This window comes from Tetrapisispora phaffii, chromosome 9, assembly GCF_000236905.1.
Source record: "Tetrapisispora phaffii CBS 4417 chromosome 9, complete genome".
In the NCBI taxonomy this organism is placed as follows: Eukaryota; Fungi; Ascomycota; class Saccharomycetes; order Saccharomycetales; family Saccharomycetaceae; genus Tetrapisispora; species Tetrapisispora phaffii.
In genome coordinates this window covers 600,467-620,522 of record NC_016528.1, presented here as the reverse complement: position 1 = coordinate 620,522, position 20,056 = coordinate 600,467, and the positions used below count along the sequence as shown (strand labels likewise).

General features: G+C 35.1%; 8 protein-coding genes across 8 annotated transcripts; 5 read left to right on the top strand and 3 right to left on the bottom strand.

Annotated features, from left to right (window-relative positions):
- Positions 1-625: 625 nt before the first annotated feature.
- Positions 626-1,597, top strand: ARG3 (ornithine carbamoyltransferase; the record flags this gene model as incomplete). Its single annotated transcript, XM_003687168.1, has 1 exon — positions 626-1,597. The coding sequence occupies one exon, from the start codon at positions 626-628 to the stop codon at positions 1,595-1,597; it is 972 nt and encodes a 323-aa protein (XP_003687216.1).
- Positions 1,598-1,674: 77 nt separating this feature from the next.
- VPS51 (Vps51p) lies at positions 1,675-2,151 on the bottom strand (the record flags this gene model as incomplete). The annotated part of the gene is made up of 1 exon (XM_003687167.1): positions 1,675-2,151. One exon carries the CDS (start codon positions 2,149-2,151, stop codon positions 1,675-1,677), a length of 477 nt encoding a protein of 158 aa, XP_003687215.1.
- A 542-nt stretch (positions 2,152-2,693) lies between these two features.
- On the top strand, positions 2,694-4,745 carry TPHA0I02790 (uncharacterized protein; the record flags this gene model as incomplete). The annotated part of the gene is made up of 1 exon (XM_003687166.1): positions 2,694-4,745. One exon carries the CDS (start codon positions 2,694-2,696, stop codon positions 4,743-4,745), a length of 2,052 nt encoding a protein of 683 aa, XP_003687214.1.
- Positions 4,746-5,291: 546 nt separating this feature from the next.
- YPT52 (Rab family GTPase YPT52) lies at positions 5,292-5,918 on the top strand (the record flags this gene model as incomplete). The annotated part of the gene is made up of 1 exon (XM_003687165.1): positions 5,292-5,918. One exon carries the CDS (start codon positions 5,292-5,294, stop codon positions 5,916-5,918), a length of 627 nt encoding a protein of 208 aa, XP_003687213.1.
- Positions 5,919-6,226: 308 nt separating this feature from the next.
- TPHA0I02770 (uncharacterized protein) lies at positions 6,227-10,102 on the bottom strand (the record flags this gene model as incomplete). Its single annotated transcript, XM_003687164.1, has 1 exon — positions 6,227-10,102. The coding sequence occupies one exon, from the start codon at positions 10,100-10,102 to the stop codon at positions 6,227-6,229; it is 3,876 nt and encodes a 1,291-aa protein (XP_003687212.1).
- A 1,064-nt stretch (positions 10,103-11,166) lies between these two features.
- On the bottom strand, positions 11,167-12,027 carry TPHA0I02760 (CAP domain-containing protein; the record flags this gene model as incomplete). Its single annotated transcript, XM_003687163.1, has 1 exon — positions 11,167-12,027. The coding sequence occupies one exon, from the start codon at positions 12,025-12,027 to the stop codon at positions 11,167-11,169; it is 861 nt and encodes a 286-aa protein (XP_003687211.1).
- Positions 12,028-13,448: 1,421 nt separating this feature from the next.
- On the top strand, positions 13,449-14,465 carry FPT1 (chromatin-associated RNAPIII regulator FPT1; the record flags this gene model as incomplete). Its single annotated transcript, XM_003687162.1, has 1 exon — positions 13,449-14,465. The coding sequence occupies one exon, from the start codon at positions 13,449-13,451 to the stop codon at positions 14,463-14,465; it is 1,017 nt and encodes a 338-aa protein (XP_003687210.1).
- A 536-nt stretch (positions 14,466-15,001) lies between these two features.
- Positions 15,002-18,220, top strand: TPHA0I02740 (uncharacterized protein; the record flags this gene model as incomplete). The annotated part of the gene is made up of 1 exon (XM_003687161.1): positions 15,002-18,220. One exon carries the CDS (start codon positions 15,002-15,004, stop codon positions 18,218-18,220), a length of 3,219 nt encoding a protein of 1,072 aa, XP_003687209.1.
- Between the last annotated feature and the right edge of the window lie 1,836 nt (positions 18,221-20,056).

Below are 20,056 nucleotides of genomic sequence, written 5' to 3'. Positions count from 1 at the left end.
AATCGTTCCAACATTTCAGTTTTTCAGTCGTTGTTCACACAGAAATCGCCGCACGTCCACCGTTTTTTGAACGTTCTGACTCAATTTTTGAAAATTCAAATCTTAAACATTTCGCATTTCGTAAAGTATTCGTAACAGGTTTAATGTATGTGACACTTCTTAACTATGGTTCAGGACAAGCTAGCATGGATATTCCATCTGAGTAAAGAGTCCAAAACCAGTTACTTCCACTATGCAACGTCAAGGTTTCATTATAATTCGACATATGACTAAACCATTTTGGCCAGTGCATCGTTGAATCATTACTTGTGATTATTGATTGGTACAGGAAATGGTGCGGTGCCTTGGGGGTTTGTTGGTTGAATACATTTAGGTTAAGTTGTATTACTTTATTACCACTCAGAACTAAGGCTGGTTCAAGCACCAGTTGTTTTGAGTGCTAATGCAGTAGATAAAGATGGGCGATGCCAATTGTTCATTCTAATTGACATATATAAAGGCATGTCAATTCAATCTGTGGACATGCAGTTGAAACGTCTCTCTATCAATTTTTCTTACACTAAAAATTACATAAACTAGTATATCATTTTGTAGCATATTCACAGTTTTATTCAAGTATTACACCATGTCTCAAATCCGTCATTTAATTTCAATTAAGGACCTATCTGACCAAGAGTTCTCCATATTGGTCAACAGGGCTGAATACTATAAAAATGTATTCAAAAGCAATGACCTAGCAGAGTTCCAAAAAAATCATTTGAAACTAATAGGAAGAACCATAGCATTGCTATTCAGCAAGAGATCCACAAGAACCAGAATCTCTACTGAAGGTGCTGCTGCTTTCTTTGGTGCTCAATCAATGTTCCTAGGCAAGGATGATATTCAACTGGGCACTAATGAATCGTTTTATGACACCACCAAGGTTGTCTCCTCGATGGTTTCCTGTATATTTGCAAGAGTCAACAGTCATGATGATATTCAAAACTTGTGCAAAGATTCTTCTGTTCCAATCATCAACTCTCTGTGTGATAAGTTCCATCCATTGCAAGCAATTTGTGACTTGTTAACAATCAAGGAGCATTTAGACTACACAAACAACAAATTAAAATTGGCCTGGATAGGTGATGCAAACAATGTCATCAATGATTTATCAATTGCATGTTTGAAGTTAGGCATAGATGTCATAGTGGCGACCCCAGATGGAATTGAACTGGATAAAGATATTTTTGAAGAAGCTAAAAAGATAGCTAAAAAAAACAATTGCCAATTTGAGATCACACACGATTCAGAAAAGGGTTCAGCAGGAGCTAACGTTTTAGTTACCGACACATTCATTTCAATGGGAGAAGAATATGCAAAGAAAATAAAGTTGAAACAATTCAAAGGCTTCCAAATCAACTCTCAATTAGCGGCATTAGCTGCTCCCAATTATAAATTCATGCATTGTTTACCAAGACATCACGAAGAAGTTACTGATGAAGTATTCTATAGTGAGAATTCTATTGTGTTCCAAGAAGCAGAAAATAGATTGTATGCTGCTATGGCTGTAATTGATGTCTTCGTAATTAACAAAGGTAATTTCAACGCTGCAGCATAAAATTATAGATCATTTAAATAATTGTAAGCCCTTTATTGTCTATAATATTATACATTTATAATAACTTTCTTTTCTTTTCATTTCGTTATATACTCTAGAGTAACCCTTAGTTGTTCAAGCTTCGTGTGATTGTCATCAGTCATTTCCTTCAATAGATCATTGACTTTAATTAAATCATAATAGTTATCATATATGACATTTTTAATTGAATTATTAGTATCAGTTTCTTTTCTTAGTAATCTGTTATGGATATGCAGAAGGTCTTTAAACTCCAATTCATTCAGGGGTTTTCCCTCTAAATTCTCAACCTCCAGAGTATCGTCATTATCGGAATCCATATCATTCGAAGTCAATTGAGCTGTGGGTTTGGCGTCATTCATAGGGACAGCATCGTTATTATTTGAAGTTTGATTTTTATTGCCATCTTGATCATTTCCACTTAATGTGCCATTTGCTTCATCATCCAACTTATACACTTCCTTCAGCAACAGCCTTTTGTCCTTATTACTTATTTTAACACTCGATGACTTTTTATGAGCGATTTGTTCAGGCATTTTTTATAGTTTGATTGAGTGTTAGTCTCTAAACAGAAGAAATTACCAGATACAAAGAAGCACTTTCTTATACTTCATGAATGATAAGGGCCTAACCCAATCCTATTGTTTTCTACTTTCTATGAACTTATAAAAAATCATATTACATTTCATTAACTTTGGTCAATTGCGGCTTAACAATATATTAAGTTTATATTTTAAAAGGCGAGTTGGCGATTCAAGCATCTTTAAGGTACGCACTATTTGTTAACAGAATATGTATATACATCCGTGAGCAGATGATCATACAAAGTATGCATATTAAATAAATACTGGTAATAGGTGATATTTTTGACACGACAACATAGTTAGCCAGATACGACATATATTATAAGAAGCAAGTCTTTTCTAACAGGAAGCGATCAGTTCATGGTACCTTAATTAATGTGTACTACTGAATACAAGCCAACTTGTATATGATTATATTATGCCATTATAATCTAAAATACTACAGAATAGAAACAGATACATATAACTAAAGCTTATCGCAAATTTATGTCTTAATGATTGATAATATCTTCCAACTAGGAAAAAATAATCATAAGCATGCACTATTGCAGTTGAACGATAAGGAGCAATCTGATTCACTCCAAGCAGCGCAGTTGACGTTTAGGAAGTTTTCTGATCCTGGAGCTGCATCTCCGCAGACTAGAGCTGGTGAACAACAAGCACTTAAACAGGGACAACGAAGGGGTCGTTATTTATCTTCAAGAAGTTTGAGAAACGACAATTCTTTGTCGACTCAATTTCACAAATTTAACTTTAATTCAAAAAGTGGCTTAAATTATCCAAAAAGTAATCAAAAACTCAAAGCTAAGCATGACATATCAGAAATAGTATCACACACTCAGACTTCTGGGAATGTATCACCAATAAATGAAGGGAATCCAGCAAATCCAAGGAAAGAGATCTCTCCTATAGATATTGCAGTAGTAGCTGCCAATTTGGCCAATAGTTATGTCGATGATCAAACACCAACTTCTACAGAATTCAATACAGTCCATAGAGTTTCTAAAGGTGATATATCAACAAGGAAAGATAGTTCTCCAGAATATGTTGGAGTAAAAGATGATAGCAAATATGAACTGATTGATGCTCCCAGTACAATTAACTCACATTATCAAGGAACTGGACATCAGGTTCCTGGTAAAAACATCAATTCTATTGCTCGGGAGGATATTTTCGAGAGGAGGAATTCTGATACGGCACTAGCACGAATGCATAAAAGCTCTCTTAAGAAAAAGAATGAGGGCATCATTGCAAAGAACAAGCTTGCGGTAAATAATCATATTAATACTACTGGTTTAGATAACCATAGTAATGAATTCCAAAGTCCCTTATCTCATAGTAGAGTCGAACTTTATTCATCGGATTCCCCCGATAATGACCAATATACCACCACCAGCCCTAATGATTATTCAGACGTAGAAAATATTCTCAATTTAGCTAAAAATGTTGATTCTAATTCATTAAATGTATCCAAGTTTGCACCATCATCACTATTTGAAAAACAAAAGCAGAATTATTCCACGTCGTCTATTGGACATCCAAATGTTCCTCCGAAGAAAGTTACATATCAAGGTACCTTACCTGATTTAATTCCCAATTATACTAGGAACAGCACCCTTGGTAAAATCAAAGCAAAGCTGCTAAGAAGTGCAGCATCAAAAACAATCGTACCAATCAAATCGACTGTTACAGAAGATGAGAATGGAAAGACTTTTATTAAAACACAAAATAATACAAAATTTAAATCTACCATGAGACAACATGATAATTCCAGCGGGAAAGAGTATTATGATACTGCGAATTCTGATAAAGATTTGGATGAATACGACTCGTATAGTGATGAGGACGATTTTGATTCCGATGATGAAGATGGTATATATACTGATTCTAAGAATGACAATAGCAGTAAAAGTAAAATCTCTTCACAAGAAGATAATGTGAAAAATAGAGTTCGCACTCTTAGACAGTCTGAAATTGGGCATAATTTTTATTCTCCTACCAGCGAGACAGGCTATAGAAATAAATTTGATGAAGACAGACCCTGGAGGTCACATCAAGATTTATTTATTATTACCACGGAGGAAAGAAAAAGATATGAAGGGATGTGGGTCAGTAACCGATATCGATATCTAAGTTTGGTACCTTGGTACCAAAAGATGATGGATGGAGAAGAAGTAGAGTTTCAATCGCTTCCAGATGAAGGATTAATCATGAATCAGGTTGTGAAAGATATCTGGCTTCGGTCTAACCTGCCAATTGACCTATTGATCAAAATTTATAACTTTGTCGACAAGAGAAGAGATGCGACGCTTGATCGAGATTCATTTATTGTCGGGATGTGGTTAGTCGATCAATGCCTATATGGTAGAAAATTACCGAAACAAATACCCAATTCCGTCTGGAACAGCACAAACAAATATAATATGAATAAAATTACAAGAGCTACAGCAAAAAATTTAAAGAAACAAAAAGAGAAGCTGAGGAAGAAAGAGATGAAGCTGATCAAGAAAGAAAACAAATTAGCAAATACCAACTTAGAGATCTAATAATATTCATAAATATATAATAACACAGAAAATAAGTTGCATATCAAATAATAAATAAATTACACGGAAAATGCAAACGTACAGTTAAATAGTCGTGACATTCCTTGAGTATACCTGCTATTCTTGTAACATGCAAGTTCATTATCAAGTTATTCACTATGCTATCAAGCTACTATTATTATATATTAGCAAGTAATAGATTATAAATTCTGAGAAGTATCAATGGAATTGTTCATGGAAGAAGCTTCAACCTTCTCATTTTGATGATACTTAAAATAGGTTGCAACTTTAATTGCGCCACGAATGATTCGGAAAACATATTAAAATTTAAAGTGTACGTATAAGAATATCACAAGTTTAAAGGATTAGTGTAACTTGTAAGAATAGTTTTTATGGTTTGATTAGCAATAGACAGTTAATGTTTAACAAGTGTATAAGGTTTTAAAAAATAGCAATATTTAATCATAACTTGCATAGCTTTTTTTATTTATTTTAATAAAGCTACAATAGACATATATAACCATAGGTATACAAGATTGTCCGAACATGTTACAATTCAAATTAGTTTTATTAGGTGATTCTTCAGTTGGTAAGTCATCTATTGTTTATAGGTTTGTCAAAGATTCATTTGATGAATTCAGGGAAAGTACTATCGGTGCCGCATTTTTATCTCAAACGATTACTTTGGAGGAAAACAACCAAGTAATTAAATTTGAGATATGGGATACAGCTGGTCAAGAACGTTATAAATCATTGGCCCCTATGTACTATAGAAATGCAAATGCAGCATTGGTAGTGTATGATGTTACGGCTCCAGATTCGCTGATGAAGGCTAAAAGTTGGATTGAAGAATTGAAAAAAAAAGTAGGTAACGAGGAATTAGTCATATGTTTGGTTGGGAATAAAGTTGACATATGTGAAGAAGATGATACAAAGAGAAAAATTGAATTTGAAGAGGCTAAGGATTGGGCAAATGACGAAAATCTGTTGTTTTATGAAGTTAGTGCAAAAACAGGTTATAATGTAAAAGAAGTTTTCCAAAAGATTGGTGAACAATTATATGAATATAAGAAAGCAGAACAGGCAAATAAAGGCACCCAAGATAATAGCAACATTACATCCAACATTAGATTACAAGAGCCACAAGCTTCAAACCCTACATCCTGCTGTTAGGGGGAATAATGCAAATGAACGCATGAATAGAAAAGCTCAGCTTATATGAAACCGTAAAATCATTTCAACTTTAAATATGAACTAAACACAAGTAACGTGGACGAATGACTTGGTTTTAAGTATTATTCCCGAATTGGAACTTATAAAAGTAAGCATTAAATTTAATAACAGGATTGAACATATTGAAATAGTAACTAATTCATCTAATCTATATTTCTCATTCATAAATTAATATATGTTTAAAACGATTATTTTGATCGATTTTTATATTTATATATATGTGTACATTAGTTGATATTTTGGATTTATCATTTTAAGAGATCCATGATAGTTTGGGTACAAGCTTTAACATCACTTTCAGTACCTCTGACATAGATTACATTCTTAATCTTTTCTGAATTTCTTGGAATGTTAATAATACAACCAGTAATATCTCTCAACTTGATAATTCTGGTACCTGCAGGTCCAACAACAGAGTTGAACTTACTAGTATCCTTGGCCCAAATATAGCCAACAGTGTTAGCGGTTGGAGCTAAACTAATTCTCTTTTCTATAAGTTGTTTAGCTAAATTTAGCATGTGGTTCTTCTTTTCTTCATCAGAAGAGAACTCAGAATCATCGCTTAACAAACCTTCAAGTTCAACTGGTTCATATCTAATTCTCCATGGGATGATTTCCGTTCTCTGAGAATCAGCAGAGATAGGAGCAGAAGTGATAGTTAACTTTAATTTTTCATCATCGTTACCGGATACATCATCAATTGGGATTGATAAAGCACGGTTGTTTAATGTATTTGCTAGCTTTGTATATGATCCGTATCTAACACTAACAAATTGGTTAATTCTCAAACTTTGAGCAAAAGCACCACGTTCAGATACAAATTCATGGATAGAAGCTGGTACATTTACTTCTAAGTCAAAGTTTTTTTTAATTATTTCAGTGAAAATCTTCTTTTCAGCTTTTTCGATATTTTCTGGTAAACCAATCAGTTTGACTTTACTCTTAGTATCACCTCTATTTGGAATTTGTAAAGTAATTTTAAATTCACTTTCCAATTGACGGCGCACAGTACCAGCTGGACCTATCAAAGCACCTTGGCTTCCAGACTCAATGTCTAATTCTTTGGTAATGGAATTTTCAGCATTAGCCACAATTTCTTTAATATGGGTGATAGCTCTTTTAACGAATTCCTTTGGACCTTGTACAGTAATATGAGTTTCCTTGGCACCTGTTCTAGGTATGTTAATAGGTCTAGTCATACTCAAGTGATCACCTCCGGATTTGAAAATAATATCTCTCAAGGTGGCACCATTTTGACCGATTATATTTTTATAGTATTTCTGATCAACTTCAATATTTTCGGTAGTGAAGTTTGTGCTGTTAAATAGAATAGAAGTAACTTTCTCGGAAGCTTCCTTAATGGCCTCTTTGGTACCAACAATTTCTAATTGAACTTGGTCTGTTTTTAAACTAGCCAAGTCATTAGTTTCTTCAATGAAGTCCATTTCGACACCATAAGCAGCTCTCAAATCGTTAATCATTTGACCGCTCTTACCAATAACTCTGGAAATTTGCGCAACTGGCACCTTAACGACAACCTTATTACTATTTTTCATTTCGAATTCCAATAAATCGTGCAATTCATCGTATGCTTGATTGACAAGACGAGATGGACCTCTGATAGTAACAACTGTGTTTTCCCTTGGAAAGTTAATGTTCACACTATATTTATTTTGTAGATGATTTAAATTAGCACCTCTACGACCAATTAATGCAGCATGATATTGTAATGGAGCAATAAATTCTTTAGTAATGATGTCAGACCATCTCTTAATTTCAGTATTTATAAATTCAACGGCACGCTTAACGTTGTATTGGATACCAATCAATGTAACCTTCATAGGTTCTTTGGATTGTGGTTTCGTATCAGCATCAGCAAATTGAGTGGTAATGTCATACTTTGAACGAATAGCTTGGATATTAGCGCCTTTAACACCAATAAATCTTGATAATACATCAGCGGGAACATCGATAACTTCATTATGCTTTCTCTCGGGATTCTCTATAATCATGCTTAGGGACTTCTTTGCTAATTTAATAGATTTTTCATGCCCTCTAATAAGGACTGAATCGGAATCAGGAGTATGAAGTTTAATTTGAATGCTACCATTATGTTTTTCGATTTCTTCATCAATAAGTAAATATGGCTTAGAATTAGAGTTCAATAATTCATCTTGAAGGTTACTCTCCATCATCAAAGTTTCGCTAGCTAACGAATGTTGAGATTCACGGATCTTGTCCAAGGATTTATTGGATTTTTCCAAAATAGATTTAATTTCATCAGCAGCTGGTTTAAAATCATTTGATTCATTATAGGCTGCTAAAACGATTTCATTGTTACCGGTTGCTACATCACCTAATTGAATAAATTTAACTATGTCAGTGTTGGCTTCAAGAATGGTTGAAGTTTCTCTGTGGAATAATTCATATTCAATATCGTCAATAATCAAAAGGTCTGCTGGTGAAATACCATCTACCAAATTAATTATTTCCTTACGAGCAAATTTCAATAGTTTTGAACTATCTTTTAAGGATGTGATAATTATCTCAACTGATTTAGAATTTTCAAACTTTTGGAAAGATGGAAGATAGAATTTAACACCCTCATATTCAGCAGCAATCTTTTTTAATGAGTTATACTTTTCAAATAATAAGACCAGTCTCTTTGCATGTTCCAGATTGTTACTATGTGATCTTGAGATATCAAGAACCTCAATTAAGTAGTCCTTTGAAGTAGTTCTAGCAAAGTTAATTGCTTCGCTGACTTTATCCTTTGGACCAACAAATCTCACAGTTTCCTCTTCTTGAGTTTTTGGAAATTCAACTGTAACGTTAAAGGTCTTTCTAATTTCATATGCATCAATTAAGACTTGGAACTTGTAAGGAATTTTAATATTTTCTTCTTCGATAGAAGCGGATAAGTTAGATAAATAACTTTTAACTTCATTCATAACTTCCTTTGCTTCCTCACGCGAACCACTGATAGTAAATTCTTCATTCTTTTCGTTAAATTGAACTTTAATAGATGAATGTGTTTTAGCATCGTTTACATCTTTAATGTTAATATAAGCAATCAGTGATTTGTTTTCTACTGGAACTCTGAAAGTAGCATTTTTAGTTTCCTCCTTAACAGTAGTATTAATGTTCTTTTTGACTAAGTCAACCGAGGCAGAGTCACCATATAACTCAATGTTCGTCAAAGTATCGTTTAAATTTTCATCAAATGAATCTTGAATCGGTTTGTCTTCAATATGAATTCTAATTTGGTACTTTGAAATCAATTCACGGATGTTTCTACCACCTAAACCAATAATAGCAGGTTTACAGGATGTTGGAACTTGTAATTCGACATTGACAGGTTTTTCTAATCTCTTTAATAATATTCTTTTGGCATTGATGACATCATCGCTATTACCTGAGACAATAATAAGACGACCAGTAGCAGAGGTTGTTGACTCGATAGAAACCTTGAATTGTTTTTTAACCGAGGAAGCAATTTCAGTGTAATTAACTTTATTAGACTTAGATGAAGTGTCACCGTTGATTTTAAATGATTCTTGAATGTGCTTTGAACGCATTGGCTTAGCCTCAACCGCTGCTGCAGATGGGAAAGAACCACTTAGTGATTTCATTGCTTTAGTATCGATTTGTTTTGGTTTGACATTTGAACCCCAACCAGTTGAGAAAACTGGAATATCAACATTAGAAGCTAGGGTTGGTAAGTCCTTGATTGAAACCTTCTTTGGTGCTTGAATTACAGCATCCTTTTGATCAACAATGATTTCAGAAGGAGAGACTTGTTCTTCAGGAGCTTCTTCAACTGGAGCTTCTTCAACTGGAGCTTCCTCGACAGGAGCGTCCTCAACAGGAGCGTCCTCAACAGGAGCTTCCTCAACCGGAATTTCTTCAACTGGAATGACTTCTTCAATGATCTCTTCTTCACTGAAGTCCTCGATGTCATCTTCATTCTCAGGATTGAAGATTGAAGAAGTGGCCGAAACTTCAGTGGTATCAATTGAGATTGAAGCACGGGTAGGGGTTCCTGAGTTTAATGACAGAGCTGGAGAAGCTTCGCCAATGAATTCAGAAGCTGTGTTGGCATTCAATTTTGGATAGCCAGCCATTGTTCTTGTGAGACTTGGTGGTAAGGGAAATAAAACGATTGCAAATAAGTAGTTAAACCAAAAGGAAGAGAATCTACGATAACTCTTTCAATTAATTGGTTCAGAATATTCGAATAAAAATTCGAAAGGTTTTGTAATGGGGATAAAGATGGAAAGGCTTAGAATCTGTCTATAAGTTCCTACTATTTCTTGAATGAACTATTGACTTGCTGACTAAGTAATTGGAATATTATACTGTATTGTTATTACTGTTATCTAGATATGTATATATATATCAAAGTCAACCATCAAGAAGTATATTGATACAATAACTATTACACTGCATGTACATATACGCGTGTGTGTTGTAGTTATCAGGAGTTTGGCAGATGGCCACGTAAGGTAGTATTGATATTAGAAAATGCCTTGAACCTCCATTTACGAATTCATCGAGTCTCATAAAATTCCTCTACTCCCCTCTATTCAGTGTGTTGTTATCTTGGAATCATTTGTGACCACACTGTCCCCAATAGATTTCATCGATATATTTCAAGATGAGTTTGTTACAAGCATCGCTAATTTTGAACACGTAGCGCGTTTGAGGTAAACATCAAAGAGTTCGCATTTAAGAATGCGCTTACACAGTGTAAACGAGTTTTGCAAGTTGCTGACAGAGTTGCTGCAAGTTGATTAGACAGAGAGAAAGAAAGATATGGCATGATTCAAAGGTTAATGTTGCCTCAGGAGCAGTGCAGAAATTTTCCATAGTGTTATTTATATATATATATTGGTATCCGTAAACTGTGTGTACTTCTTATAAGCTTATAGAGATTACATAAGAAGAGAATATAAAACAAAGAGTGACTTGGAAACAATTTTCCAAGTCACTCTTTGTGAAGAACTTTACTTCATAAATCGGAATTAAATTAATAACTTCTCTGCGAGAAAAGAAAGATGAAGAACATAATATTTTAAATGTATGCAAATGAGATTTACCTGAATCAAATTTGAAACGTTAATAAAAAACAGACCCACATAGTCGCAATTTATACATATATAGATCTTGCTAATTACTCAAAACCCGTTTATAATAGGTTGCCGACGTTTTCAGCGAATTGACCGATGTAGTTACCAGCTGGGTTGTATGAACAAATGATGTAGGTACCCCAGTCGTTGTTACATTGTTTGAAACCACAACCCACTTGGGTAGAAGATTTCCATACCAATTGAGTGAAATGGCCGGTGGAAGAAGAGTAAGCTGGGTTTGAGAAGTCGTAACTGGAGATTTCACTGTACCAGGCTTCGACAGCATCTGCACCGTCGTAACCAGCAGCCAAATTCTCACCGTAACTACCACCTGAGTGAGTTAGAGTGCCGGAACAATCGTAGTTGTCAGCGTAGTTTTGAGCGTAACTTGCAAGATCAGAGGACCATTCTAGAGAGTTAGTGTCTTGATGTAAAGCTCTCTTGGCGTTGTGAGCGTTTAACATTTCGTTAGCGAAGTCAGATAGACTGCTGTCAGTGGTGGCAACGGCGGTAGTAGCAGCAGCTTGAGCGGTAGAAGAGGTGGATGGAGCAGCAGCTTGAGTGGAGGTGGAACTGGTGGATGGAGCGGCAACTTCGGTGGTGGTGGTTGAAGAAGAGGTAGTCGATTGTTGGGTTAGAGTAGTGGTGGATGTGGAAGTTGAAGTAGAGCTGGTGCTGTCAGCGACGTTGGCGTTGGCGACCAAAGTTGGAACAACAGCAGCGGCGACAGCAGCAGCTTGAGTCTTGGTAGAATCATCGATGGTGGTGTAGCTGGTCTGAGCAACACCATTTTCGAAGTAGACGTAACCTTGTACGGTAATAGTTGGAGAAGCGTGAACGTGCTCAACAACAACAGCTGGAGCAGCAGCAACGGCAGCGGCAGAAGCAACGGCAGCGATAGTTAAATTAGATAGCTTCATTGCAAATTAGAAAAAAATAATGATATAAATGATTGGCTTAAAATAGTGCAGAAAGGAAGGGATTGAAGCAGCAAAAGGTTCTAAAAGAATAAATGAATGAACTCCACTCTACTCGAATACGGCTATGGTTACCTGTGTGTGCATATGTGGTCAAGAGTACATAAATAAGAGTAGACAGAAAGACGAATACCTTCGATCATGGAATAAGACAGATGTATTTATATAAATGTCTCCAGACATGAAGATACATGTACTTATGTCGCTCCAGGGTCTATTGAACGATATGGAGAGAGTGCTTTGTCAAGTGAAAAATTCCTCGAGGTTACGAACTACTGTGTCCACATAGTACATTTACGGCAGCTACAGCCCACTTTCAACTAAAGAGGATGGCAACACTTAGCCAACCTAAATGGGTATCATGTCCCAAGTCGGCAACGGCTAGACCAACGATTGCATTTGCTCTCTTGCTGCTCACACTCTCGAACTCTATACACAATAGAGACGATATATTAAAAGAGCTCGAATACGAAAAATATTTCGGTTTCGGCGAATTGAAAGGGACACATGCAGTAATAGCTAGTAGTGGCCAGTGCATTTTCGGTATAACGTATCGTATCTTGTCAAGTCGTGTGTATCTGAGATTATACCTGAATAGGGAATACCGTGATCCAATTGTTTTACCTGATGGGGTATAGAAGCGACTGCTTAAATTAACGCAAGCACACGGAGTTCTGTAACGGACAGTCAGTGAGTTCAGTTCAGTTCGGTTCCGTTCGGGTCAGTTTAGCGTCTGGTTGGTTGACTGAATAAGTTGGAAACGACGACAGAGGGGAGCGATGGGTAAGAGCGTTCATGAGCCTCGATGGGGTGGTCCGATGCGCTACGGGAGCGTTATGATACGAAGTAGAAATGAAACAAAACGAAACGAAACGAAATTGGCAGTTGCCCGATAAGAAAACACAGTGGCCACTTGCTGTTCGTTCCGATTCTGATACTAACTTTGGCATTGGGCATTCCCAGGTAATGAGGATGGCGTGATGCAGCGGTGTGGGGGCCTCTCGTTTCGTGATCGCTTTTTCTTTTCCTTTTTCATTTCTTGTACTGCTGTTTGGGGAAGGTGTCCTGTTACCCGCATTGTGTAACAGTCGGGTAACCGTTTTTACCCGAACACACAGCTGTTCCAAAAACAATACTAACACGTGACGGGTTATTGGGATCTTTCAGTTTACCCGGCCTCGTTGGCGCTCTCTCACAATGGCGAGAGACAACAGAACAGCGTTACAGCTAGTGTGCGCAATCGAAAAGAAACATGAGATTGCCGCCATCCCTAATATATCAACACGCACGTATGCATAAGTAGATGCACATACAGCCCATGCAAACAAGCATATGCAAATAAGCTCATACAGGTAAACCGCACAATGGCCGTCAACGAACTGCTGTATCTGTACGCTGGTGAGAACAAACCAAGAATCAAGCTCACGTGCACTCACACCTTCCGATCTGTGGAATCATTGGCTGCTTATATGCAAGAGGTGCAGGATAACTACTACCTGGAGTTGCAGACATGCATGACTATCACTGACAATCTGAAGATATACTCAAACACACGCAGCGCTGACGATCTGTTCTATATCCTAGAGTTCAATGAAGTCAACCGGTCTCTGTACCTTTGGAAATCAGAAGGCTCGTGGGACGTTAACGATGCTATTGCTTCGTTTTATAGCCGCAATGTAGTCGAGGATAAAGAAGCTAATGTGGAACGCAACAGTGTAGATCGCTTCTTGAGCGACAGACGTTGCGGGAAGTATTTGGATCGTGAAGAATGGCGCAACTTTATAAGAGGCATTGACTTCAATTGGGCTGAGAAGGGCGCCATGGACTCGTTTTGGGGGTTTTTTCTCGAGTTGATGAACCTTGAAGAGAAAAAATCAGTTTGCACGGGCAATGATGTCGACTCGGAAGGGAAATTGCTTGTCTATAGGAGTTTGATCATTCTATCTATTTTGAAAACAAGAGTCTTACAAAATAAAATAAAATTAAAAGCAACTTTTCTAGAATACTACAATAGAATGGCAGGTCTAGGCAGCCGTTCCCCGAGCATAGACTCATCTTATTCCTCAGCAGCATCGATATTAGAAGAAAATATTGAGGAATTGAAGACCTGTGAAGGTGACACTTCACAAGATGAAAACGAGTTGGACATCAATTACCTTTATGAAAAACCAGTCCCACAATACTCAATGCATGACAAAAATAAGATCAATAGAATCCACAAAAAGTTAACTACTAAAAATATAGATAATTCTACAATCGTCGACAATTTCAATAAACATTTTAAATATATCATAGACGATTATGAAACCTATCATTTGAAATTTAATCAAATTAAAAAAAGAAAATATACAAAGAGAAACTCTCTTCCTTCAACAGATTGAATAAGGTGCTAGAATATTTAAATATATGTAACTAGATCCATTTAAATAATCTAAAACTTTTCACAATTGATATAATGTTTCGAGGATGTCGGATTTCCTCGTATGACTTCGCAGGGGCACAAACAAAACAGTGAACTTGAACTGTTATCTGTTAGTTAATAATGTGCTGAAAGTCAATGCTGACTGTCAGTTTCTTCACATAAACATCCTTATACCTACTGTCAGAGTACCTTAGCTTGTTAAAGATACTACTAGCGCCAGGGCATATCATAACCTGCAGGGTCATATTGCACGAACACGCGCCAAATTTGCTAATCCTTCAGGTATTGTTTACAAACGCTTTGTAGATAATTAACTATTGTTAATAACTATTGATGAAAACATGTTCATCGGAAGGATATTAATGCAACTATACTTTGTTTAAGAACGACTCCATCGCAGTGATTGCATAGTTTATGTAATTGCCTTTCCTTGCTCTAATCTCTTTTGCCATCGATCCAAAACAAAATTGCATAAGAAACCAATATTTTTAAAAAATGATGTACAAAATACAGGTAATCCTAATACCCCCAAATTCGATTGATAATTCTTACTATAGAGTGACTTCATCAAATGCATTTATAAACAATCTGAATATTAATAATGAGAACGCAACGTTGAATAAAGCTCCCTTCAATGGTTCGGGATTCACGGGTTATGGAAATGATCAAAATATTAACAAACCAAATTCAAATGATTCCATGATAGGCAGTTCTTATAATTCTATGATATTCAATCCATACAATTCGATGCCTAATACAAATCTCCTTCTGTTATTTCCAAATTATAAGAAGTTTCTATTGTTTACAAAACCAGACAATACACTGTTGACGGTTTCTAATGAAATTGTCACTAAATGTTTGAAATTATATCCAGGTGGAGAAAACGAAATTGATATTTTGTCATTACAAGATATTAATAATTGTGATTTAGATCCGGATTTTATAGTAAAAGACGTTTTTGTCACCGATAATATTATAAAAGTTATACTAAAAAATGACATAAACATAACCTCACCATCATCATTATTTTCATCGAACAAGAAGCAAAAAATAAATAATGGGACATCAATAAACACACAAATACCGCCTTATCAACCATTACAAGCTGCACCTGTCAATACTCAGAATGGCTACTCAAACGCAAATGGTGGGATCACAGTAATCAAGAAGAGACAAGGTTCAGGAAATAATATTATAAGAAATGGTTTAACGAGCAATACGATGAGAATATCAACACCTTTAGTGCACCAGATCTACTCGCGTACAAATAAGCATTTAAATAATTCTGATGATGAAAATGAAAATGTTGACGATGGCAATGACAATAATGACATGGAAGCTATGGATAGATCATTTCTTCCACCTCCACATCAACCTCAATCTCCGCCTATTAGAATTAGCTCAGATTTTGATAGCACAAAAAAAATTAAGTCATTAGTTGAGGATGATACGGTCTCAAAATCAGAAACAGTAGATCCAGTAAAAGCTAAACAGCAGAGAATATTCTTGGGGACACCAATAAGGAACGCATCGATGCCCAATGGAGTTTGCTTAACAGGACAAAAAGTCATGTCAGAACAAAGATATTCCAGTCTTGATGCCAAGTCGTCTATATTTGCAAATACTAGATCGATATCAACCGTATGCAAAGGTAATGACAAAATTGCATTAAACGATTCAAGAATTACATCAGGTATGCTATCTATACCCGAGCCAAAATTATCAGAAGTTGAAAAACAATTACATGAAGGTCCATCTAGTCCTTCAACTATTTTACCACCTAAACCTGATAGAATTCCAATGAAAAAACCATATATTCCTGATAATTCTGATTCTGATTCTGATTCTGATTATATGTCTGATTCATCTTCTAGTATAAATTCAGAATCATCTCCTAGCATAGAAGTTAAACAGAATATCATTGTACAAGATATGCAACGTCCGACTGAGAATGGATCCCCAGCACCAAGTCATATTAAAAATAATAATAGGGCAAAAATAAGTGATCAAGTTAGTGACTCTTCAACTTTTAAATTAGCTGAGCTCCCTCAAACTGGGAATGTTAAAGGTTTAAACAATAAAGAAGAAGAATCTAAACAAAAGGGGAATGTTAAAGGTTCAGATGATAAAGAGGAAGAATCTAAACAAAATGGTAATAGCTCACAAACTCTGAAACCAGACACTAAAGGAAATATCAATCTTGAAAAATCTTTAGTAAATTCCAATAAATTCATAAATAAACTTGAGAATGTGACCCTGAATAACATAACTTCTGAAGCGAAAGAAAAACCAAACAATTTCAGTAAACATGAAATATTAAGTATGGTTGATGGAAATGAATTGGATTTAAATAGGCCTTTTAAAAATTTAAAGGGTACAAGCAACAAAAAACCATACACTACAGTTTTACATAAGGATATTGATAATTCAAAACCAGACCCTAGAAATATTTTGCCTACACGTTTGCCAAGAAATGCGGCAAGAAGAGCAGCCGAAAAACTTTCGACAAGATATGAAACAATATCTAAATTTAATGCAGATAATGATTCAACCTCTGAATCTGATTCCGAATCTTCCAGCGGCAATGAGTCTGATAGAATAGCTAGTGATGTTGAAGCAGATGGAGATAAGGATCGTTTACAATCTGCTACTGGTAAAGTGCCACATCAAAACCATAATATTGTTGTCCGCGAAAATAACGAAATTAAAAAATTGAATATTCATGATTTAAATACTAGAGTAATCACTTCAGATCCAAACACCTCAACAGCTAACACAGATAAAAATATTATACCAAAGCAGATTATATCTGAAAAAAATGAATCACTTAGTAGCAGCACAAAACCAACTCCAAAGGATATACCAGGGTCTCAACCACCTGCTAATACTTCGAGGGGAGTGGCCTCGCTTCCAAATCGTGAAGTTGAACTAAATATTCAGGCACCAATCCTTTCAAAAAAGAACAACAATATACCTGTATTCGAAGAATCTAATACTAGTACAGTTCCTCAAATATTAAGGAAGCCTAGTTTTTTGGAATCTGAGATTGACTCAGAAGTGAATGATGTATTCGATAAGACGACTAACGAAAGTATGAATCCTATTTCGATTAATAAAATACCAGCTGTGCATTCTATGAATAAGCCACCTGCTGTACATTCGAAAAATCAACCGCCTACTATTCGTTCAACAAACAGCAAACCATCTGCCGCTATGCCTTCGATCATCAAACCATCTGCTACTATGCCTTCTATAATCAAGCCATCTGCCACTATACCTTCTAGCAGCAAATCATCTACCACTATGCCTTCTAATAGTATACCACCTATAGCTTATACATCAAATAAGAAGGCAAATAATGATACTAAGACAAATAGTAAACTACCTACTAATACTACTAATAACATTCCCCCAGCTTTTAGTTCTGCAAATAACATATCTGCTGCATTTACTCCCACAAACAGAAGAGAATCTGTTTCTAATGCCACTAAGGATACGATTGAAATGCAACCTTCAGGAAAAGTTAAGAATTTGTTATCTTCACAATCTGTACAAAAACTAAATATTCAATTATCAAAAGAAAGTGACTCTAGCAGCAGCTCTGACGGTAGTACTGATAGCACAAGTAGTGATTCTGATTCAAGTCGTGAAGACGAAGAAGATTCAAGATTTAAAAACATACGTGAAGTAAATGCTGCATTACAAAAAAGATAATAGAGCGCATAATTTTAAGTAAAATGATATCCAATATTGAGGTTTATGTGTAATCATTGATGATGAAGTGGCAGCTTTTGGTGATGACCCATTATATATATACGAATTACGTTTAATAGATAAACTTATTGTATATTTTTTATTCCTATACACTAATAAAATAAGACGCATTATAATACTCAAATTGTTTCAAATTACTTAAATTATATCAGATGATATATATATATTAAAGAACGTGTTTAATGCTTACCCTCGAAATTTTTAAATAAATGCTGCTTCAATAACTTCTTCTTTTTTTATAGTTATTGTGCCATTGTTTCCTTAAGTTATATTTATTCTGGCGATGTACTTTATCATTAAATTTCTCAAATTCCGTTGAATCTGCATTAGCATCAGGTTCGTATGGTTTAACTCTATTCCTGTCCCTTACTTTATAACTGGTACGCTTTATAAAGGATTTTTCTATTTTATTTTCCTTTTTATGGGTTACTGAATGCTTAGGGACAGATCTCGTAAATTTTTGCCCATAAATATTTACATAATCATCACTTATAGTTGCCATACGAAGGTGATCGTTTTCTCCTGGTTTACCCTCGTCATCCATAAGTACTTTATTGTGATGATTTTTGAAAGGAATCAAATAATTAACGTAGTCTAGGATTTCATAAATACTGAATTTAGTCATTTCTTCTTTTAAATAGATGAGTAGTCTTTTCTTTCTTTGAAGTTGTAAATTATTGTAGTTATAATAAATTGGTATATGTATTTAGACTTACTATATCTATATATATTATAGAGTTAATGAATTCAAAAACAGTATAACAATCATAACCAATGTAAATGTATATTACTTTATATATTTATGTCTATTAGGTTGTTTTTTTTAGTGTCACTTCCTTTCCCCTTAAGCCGCTGATCTTTATATATGGTGAAAAGGCAAATCTAAAGATCTGGAAATGACACGATCCTACCCGCTCAGTTATATATATATATATATATATATATAAAGTAATGTATCCTACAACAAACATGGTCATAGATATATTAGAGATAATAGACACATGCAGTCAGGTGTGTAGAACTATTGAATGGGTATAGGCATTGTCAAAACTGACCAAAAAAGTGGCTCTATATTGCAATGGTAATTTTTGGTCAAGTCTCGAAATGCTTTAGTCGCAACAATATTCTTGTAACAGTAGTTGAGGTCAACCAGCCAACTTTATGTATATGGTGCCAATATTTTCAAGTTTAGTATTTAGATTTTCAGGTGTTTGAGAAAGAAAATTCTCCATAGCTTTGTATGCCATTTAGGAAGTGTTAACATAGACTCCTTACTGTAAAAGGGAAATATATTTAAAAAAGACAATGGAAAGGGTTATAACACATAGGGATTCTGGAATAAATAAAGATAAAGGCAATGGTTAAATGTAATTATCCTTTAGCTATACGTCGTCATTATAACTAAACTACTGTAAAGGTTATTTAAAAGATCTTAACTGGCTATTTCCATAACTACTGAGAGATTACCTGCCAAATTGGTAAATAATGGGTGACAATATGGACGATATCTTAGATATTGTGGAAAACCTTCAAGTAACTGTCAATTCTTTACAGATTGAAATTTCTAGACTAAAACATCAGATAACTTCACTCCAATCCGACAAGATTGATAAAACCCACTTAGAAGATGAGGTTCACACTTTTGCTGTAAATAATAAAATCGACGACAACAATAGTAAAGTTGCTATGGATAAAATTGGATTCGCAGGAGACAGACGCTACAGAGTGTATAAGAAAAGTAAGAAAAGGGAGCCAATATATTCGATTAATTTTACA